The sequence below is a fragment of the Festucalex cinctus genome, chromosome 10 (genome assembly GCF_051991245.1).
Source record: "Festucalex cinctus isolate MCC-2025b chromosome 10, RoL_Fcin_1.0, whole genome shotgun sequence".
In the NCBI taxonomy this organism is placed as follows: Eukaryota; Metazoa; Chordata; class Actinopteri; order Syngnathiformes; family Syngnathidae; genus Festucalex; species Festucalex cinctus.
The window spans coordinates 12209119-12216452 of NC_135420.1; the positions used below are offsets into that span (position 1 = coordinate 12209119).

Genomic DNA, 7334 nt, shown 5'->3' on the forward strand with positions numbered 1-7334 from the left:
TTTATAGGTTCATAACGGCCCCCTGAGATAAACCATTGCTACAATGTGTCCCTCAACAAAACGAGTTTGACATCCCATATATACAGAATTTACACTGTTGGTTTTTCCCTAGGGTGGCACGGTAGTCGAGTGGTTAGCACGTCCGCTTCCCAGTTCTGAGGTCTCCGGTTCGAGTCCAGGCTCGGACCTTCCTGGGTGGAGTTTGCATGTTCTCCCCGTGCCCGCGTGGGTCTTCTCCGGGTACTCCGGTCTCCTCCCACATTCCAAAGACATGCATGGCAGGTTAATTGGGCGCTCAGAATTGTCCCTAGGTGTGCGTGTGAGTGTGGATGGTTGTTCGTCTCTGTGTGCCCTGCGATTGGTTGGCAACCAGTCCAGGGTGTCCCCCGCCTACTGCCCAGAGCCAGCTGAGATAGGCGCCAGCAGCCCCAGCGACCCTTGTGAGGAATAAGCGGTCAAGAAAATGGATGGATGGATGGTTTTTCCCTACCTTTATTGAGCCCCCCCCAAAATAATTTTAAAATCTCACAGCACACCACCAAACAAAAATGTCACCAAAAGTATACGCTCCATACTAAACTACTAATGATGATTTCATCTCAGTTTACTCACAAATTCACTTATTCAGTGTGAAATGTGGGCCTTCTGCCATATATTGCAAGAGCATTTAATTGTTCTTCCCATGTGGCTGATAGATCGATATTTGAGAAAAGATGCGTTATTTGTTGGAAATAAAGGAAAAATTCAATTCAACATTTTTTTTAATTCAAAATTTTGTATTCCATTGTTTAAAAAAGAAATGAAAGGGGACAGAAAGAAGTGAAACTTAAAAAATATACAATAATAATAATAATAATAATAATAAGTGCCTTGCGATTGGCTGGCAACCAGTCCAGGGTGTCCCCCGCCTACTGCCCAGAGCCAGCTGAGATAGGCGCCAGCACCCCCCGCGACCCTTGTGAGGATTAAGCGGTCAAGAAAATGGATGGATGGATAATAATAATAAACACAAAATGTTGGACCAATTAAATTGCATAATTTCTCACCACACACTTAATGATCACTGGTATGCATCACTTGCATGCATTGTACATTTATGCCATACAATAGCAAAATATCAGAAAAATGTCCCCAAACTTCTCATCTTCTGGACAGTTCTATACATTAGTGTTTTATCAAAACCTAAACACACACAATTCAATCCCCAAAAATGACATTTAAAACCAAATTGTCCATTATAATATTAATTGGTCTTTTCTAGTTTAGTTAAGAAAAAGTATTATCTCAACGCAAGTGTAAGTGAGCCAATTTTTCATTCATTAAGATGCCTCTGGCCATTAAAGAGTTACTAGAATACTTGTGTGCGTCACAGGTAGGCTCCATCCACTACTGCAAGGCAATATGCGGGTGGATCATGTGATGCAGCCTGTGATGTCAGGTTTCTATAGAAATGAGGCGGAAATGGAAGGTGTTCATTTGTCAGTGCTGTTGGGGAAGTTTGTTGCTATAGGAAACTTTTTTTTTGTTTGGAACATTTGAGCATTTTACATGTTGTGACGCATGCATGGGCACATTATGGGATTGAATCGGTCCAATTATTTTTTTGCAATTTTAATCTATAGAAAGGTTTGTTCAAGCAATCACTTGAGGGAGAAAAGGATGGATCAAGGATGAACACATAAATAATATAGATAGTCAGATATGCATTATGGAATATGGAGAGAAACATTGTGCAGGAAGACAAGGATGAAATGAGATGCAATTCTATAAATATGCAGTGCATCTTGGTATACTTTGTGCCCATTGATAAAAATAGGCCTTCATCCTGTGGGGAGTGATGACGTGTGCAGCCTGCCTGCATCAGCAACCTCAAGTCGCCTTCATGCTCATACTGCAAATGGGCTGGATGATAAAGAGTGTGCGTGGGAGGAGAAGCGTATAACAGGTTACCCAGGCAACACGTGCAGTGTGACGCAGGTAAGAGCAGCAGAAAGGAAGGAAAGTGACGATTGGCTGGCAATTGCAAAAATAGAAGAAGGAGGATAGAGTGGAATGAAACGGAGATGCTGAGATGAACCCTCCTACATCAAAACCTTAAACACGCACACATATAGCCTACACACAAATACTGATATAATTTTTGGCCATGTCTGACTTCAGACTTCAGCAGTATTTAAAAATATATATATATGTATAGTTATTACCCTTTGTTGTTGAGAAACTAATCTTTTATACATGTATTAAGGAGTGTGTTATGAAAAATGAATTAATGTACATTAAAAATCAGCATTAGTTGCTTATCATTCCTCCCATCCCGCTAATGCAAACGGATGGGGAAAACAGGAAGCACTCTCGTGACAGCTGGTGGTCAGGTGGGGAATGACATGCAGGCAGTGACGCGATTATGTAGCTACTTCGCATGCCGTGTACAATACACTACTCCATATATGGAAATGGCTAGTTATAAAATCATTTATGCCGAGAAATAATATAATCAGTGTAATACATACTACAATGAATTACATATAAAAAATGTGATGAGCCCAACGTCTCACGAGGCAGGGAAGATAAAAATATGACAAAAGCATTTAAAACACCACTTTTTCACTGTAATTGGATTCTGCATCTTAATTTCTCCCCTCTCAACAAACCAGTTCAATGTTACCGGAAGCTGGCTCTGATTCCAAGTGACATCAATCCAAAAGGAGCCTATATCTTATAGACTGGTGCTAGTCAGTTAATTACAGGGTACATATTTATGCACTCCCATTCTCACCATCACAGAGTGATGTTGTGGAATTAAAAGAATGGAAACACCTTTTGCAAGAACGAACTTGTCTGCAAGAGTGACCCAGGCCATATTTATGGCCAACATTACATTACACATTTAAACTTCCCATATAAGGGCAACAGATTATTCCAATATTTTTGCCCATATAGTGTTGGCGCATTTTAATCTGTTTGATCAAAGGGAGTGCAACATTTTAAACAAAAGCTCTTTTATTTCCATGATCTCATGTACATAAATTGTCACACTTTTGTAATGACAAAATAAAAACCAATGTAGGTATATTACAGATTTAACAGAAGGAGAATGTTTTTTTTTGTTTTTTTCTTCTCAAACAAACATCTTCACCCGAACAATTCAACATAAGTGTTCATGACTACCAGTCAACTGCTCCACCTGCTGTGCTGTATCAATGAAAGGGGTGATAACCTGAATGTCACAAAATTACAGGAGTAAAAAAAAAAAAAACTAAACAAAAAAAAAAAGAGCCAAAACAGGGAGGGGGGAAAAAAAAGGATATGCATGCTAAAGATGTTGCAGCTGTGTTGTAAAACTACCCTCAAAAGAATTAAGATAATAATATACAACCAACAAAAAACAAAAAGTTCATACCAGTGGATCAGAAACTAAACACGTCGCCCTTACATTTTAAAAATAAGCATTCTGCCTGGTGAAATAAGGTTACAATTTAAAAACAAATGTAAATCACCATCTTACTGGCAGTAGAAGCAAAATAATAATAATCCAGGGCATCACGTTTCATCTTGTGAGAGTGTTGGCTGTATTTTTGCCTAGCAAGAAAGAGGATCTTGTGTGTGTTGCGGATAATACGTCATCATGTCAGTGCTGGTTCTTCAAGCCTTGTGGTTTGCCTGCTTTCTTATCCGGCTGCTGCTGACCTCGTCCAGGGCCGCTCATTCCTCGGCCTCGACCGCCAAACACGCCTCCTAGCAGCAAAACAGTCAGAGAAGCAGAATGCCAAATTACCAAAACAAACTAGTAAGAAGAAATCATTTCATTCACAAAACAATGCATTTTTTGATAGCAGCAATAGGTTTTACACACAATTATGTGATGTGATGCAACTAACTTCAATAGCTCTCTTGAGGTCATGCCACAGCATATTCAATCCAATCCTTCCTAATGTTTACATGTTATGCTCAATAAAACATATGAATTGTTAGGGCTCTCATTCACTTGAATGGACGTGGCGTGGACCCATTAAAGATGCTTCACTTACTGATCCATAGGTACATATGAAAGTGTAAATATGGTTAAGTGGTTAACTAAACTTTCAGGGTAGAACTGGTACAATTGAGAAGGTAAGAGTGTAACGGTATACGTGGGTGTATTATTACGTTTCGGTACGGCCTGTTCGGTTCGGCCCACTTGCGTACCCGTTCCTCGTGTATTTTTTCCTCATTAAGTTTATGCGCCGGGGAGCTAAAGCAAGTAAGCAATGTTTCACATGTTTTTGACTGATGGGGGAAGCAATGAACGGGGGGCAAAGCAATGTCTGCCGAAAATGAAAGTAGAAGAAGGAAAAGAAGAAGAAGACGAGATGTTATTGAGTGTCGCCGCTACTCGCCAGCTGTTAGCAAATAGAGGCACAGACGAGGAGACAGAACATCGTAGCACACAAATAGTATCCGCATGGCAAAAGCATATAAGCCGGAGCTCGAAGGTGCCTCCCATACACTGCAGTCTCATGTGTGGGAACATTTTGGCTTTCCAGTTAAAACTGCCGATGGTCAAAGGTGCGTGGAAAAATCCAAAGTTGTTTGCCGACATTGCTAGACGGAGATCGGCGACTATGTTGCAGGCAGCACGTCTTACATGCTAACACATTTAAAACGACATCACACGACTGTGAATGTCTTATCGACAAGAGAGAAAAGTAGCTTAGTACAACCCAAGATAGCCACGGCATTTCAACAGCCTTTTGCTAATAATTCAGATCGGGCCAAAGCAATAACACACGGAATTGGTGTTTTTATAGCACCGGGATTACGGCCATACTCAGTTGTTGAATGTGCAGGCTTTAGATATTTGCTCAAAGTTCTGGAGCTCCGTTACAACATCCCTTCACGTCCGCACTTCAGTCAAAAAGTTATACCCGCACTTTATGACAAAACTCAAGCAAATGTTGCCAACGAGCTGTCGAATGTGTCCGCTGTGTCACTCACCGCAGATGGATGGACATCGCGCGCAACAGAGAGCTATTTAACTCTCATAATAAAGACGAGTGTATGACTACTTGAACTTAAACTTCAATAGTTAGATAGATGTGTCATAGGCAGTTGCTGCAAAGTGTTCCAAGATTTCAGTGCCTTAATAGTTTACACAGGATTTCTTTATTATTTTTAGTTTATTCATTAGAAGAACGATTAGTGTAATTTATGTGAATAAGACCCAAATGGGTCGCCTTTATTTATTTTTGTACAATTTATTTGTATATCACCCAACTGGGTCGCTTTTATTTATTTTTGTACAATTTATTTGTATACCACCCATATGGGTCGCTTTTATTAATTTTTGTACAATTTAATTGAATATCACCCAAATGGGTCACTTTTATTTATTTGTTTCTAAAAATGCACCGTTTACTTGTCATCTTATCAAAATAAACAAATTTAAAAAAATAATTCAGTGTTTTTTTTTGGGGGGGGGGGGGTTGTGCCGAAAATGTACCGAACCGAAGACTCCAAAAACCCGAACCGAACCGAAATGTGATTTTGTGTACCGTTACACCCCTATGAGAAGGTACTTATGTTTATGGTCAATTGAAAATATGCTAAAGGGTTGACAAATCAAGAGCCCGGGTCCAGCAGCCAAATGTATTCTGGCTAGCAAAAAAAAAAAAAGCAGGATATGTAAAGCTCACCTCGACCCGCTCCGCCTCTTCCTTTGCCCTGCTGTTTGTTCTGCTGGGAGCCTCCTCGCCCGCGACCCTTCGACACCACCTCCTCCTTCACCATGTCGATGATCTCGTCCGGGATTCGCAGATACTTGATGGTGCTTCCTCGGATGTAGCACTCGGGCATCCGCCAGAACTTGTCACCATCCTATGAGAGACAAATCAAGTTAAAAAGAATTCACAGCCCTGGAACCTTTTCACACTTTGTGACCTTACAATGACCAACTAGAGTATATTTTAAAATCCATACTGACCACTGACATTTGACAAAATTATGTCACATAAATTATTAGGGAAATATTATTTGCAAAAGAATTCTATTTTAAATATTGAAATAACATGCTCTTCAAATTCTGAGTGAAGTTGAGTTGGCGAACCATTTAGTAATAAAGTGCTGACAGGTGACAAGCAAAATAAAGGTTTATCTATACCCGAGAGGTGCAAATGACTTCTCTCAAGTTGATGTTCATCCAGTTGTCACAGCTGACCAGGTGACCGTTGTACGTCTCTCCATTTTTCAGCTCCACCAGCTGTTGACAAAATGGAAAAAAAAAAAAAAAAGCAATAAGAAACCTCCAATGGCTGCTCTTTGTTTTCCTCATTAAAATAAATGCACGATTAAAGTTTGCAGAGAAAAGCAACTCATGCTTAGAAGTGATGGGTTGTTGATTCTCTGTTGTGTGAATGCACGTGGGTACACAAGAAATCAATTCAACCTCACCATAGGATGGTTCTGGGCAGTCTTCAGCAGAGACAAAGGAAGCTGTGAAACGGTGGGGAAAAGATATTTACAAACTTACCATGTGTACATACCACAATTATGACTTTTCCATGTAACAGCGTTTCATTTTTAGTAACAGGTGCTGTGGTTCACTCAACTTTCTGTTTGTTTAGCATAACTGTATCCACACATAAAAGGGAGCTGAAACAATACGATGGTTTGCAGCTCTACATAAAACCTTCCAGTATTTACTCTTCAGAACAAAAAGTCCCTAGCTATGTTTTGCATTGTTCTGACTTTACCGCTAACAAGCTAGCCACTGAGCAGTTTTTGTCATCGCTGTGCTCCTGCCGCAATTGGCTTCTTAACAAGAAAACTGGCCATCATTTATTGTCGTTAAAATTGCGTTACATTTACATAAGACCACAATGTATTACGTACCATTTTGATAGTCTATGGTTAAGATTTTTTAATCCGTTTTCCAGGCGTATGAGAATACGACTTGTCTTCGCCTTCTTCTCCGAATGTTATATGACTATAATGTAAGCTACTGCCCTCAACAGTCCTAAATGGGTAGTACAAGCAGCCTTCAGGGCTAACTGTGCTGAAGAGGAATGCCACGTTTTGATTTGAAGATTAGGTTAAAAGTACATAAATACATAATAATGCATTTGTCATTATAATTAATTTGCCAATTTTCTCAAATAAAAAGTAAAATGTTAATGTGGTGTCCTGAATACAAAATCGTTTAATTTACATATATTTTAAATGTACAGTATTCTGCATCATATATTAATTTACCAACTCATATAAAATAAAATAAGAACACAATGCTATATTTATGTAAAATTATTCATTTTAAAAATGTTTTTCATTATTTATAATGGATTAATTCCAACTTGTAATGG

The 7334-nt window shown here is 39.3% G+C and overlaps 1 protein-coding gene across 1 annotated transcript; it reads right to left on the reverse strand.

The window, feature by feature from the left end:
* Positions 1-2982: 2982 nt before the first annotated feature.
* Positions 2983-6987, reverse strand: lsm4 (LSM4 homolog, U6 small nuclear RNA and mRNA degradation associated). Its single transcript, XM_077535388.1, has 5 exons — positions 6868-6987; positions 6427-6468; positions 6137-6235; positions 5673-5853; positions 2983-3735 (listed from the first exon to the last, which is right to left on the reverse strand). The coding sequence occupies exons 1-5, from the start codon at positions 6868-6870 to the stop codon at positions 3629-3631; spliced, it is 432 nt and encodes a 143-aa protein (XP_077391514.1). The 5' UTR covers positions 6871-6987; the 3' UTR covers positions 2983-3628.
* Positions 6988-7334: the final 347 nt, after the last annotated feature.

What these genes read in the sequence shown, in the direction of transcription:
- lsm4 (XM_077535388.1), bottom strand. An exon ending in CTGCCCAGAACCATCCTATG is followed by an intron (nt 6,236 to 6,426) that starts GTGAGGTTGAAT and finishes TTTTGTCAACAG; the next exon opens with CTGGTGGAGCTGAAAAATGG. An exon ending in AAGAGGCGGAGCGGGTCGAG is followed by an intron (nt 3,736 to 5,672) that starts GTGAGCTTTACA and finishes TTTTGCTGCTAG; the next exon opens with GAGGCGTGTTTGGCGGTCGA.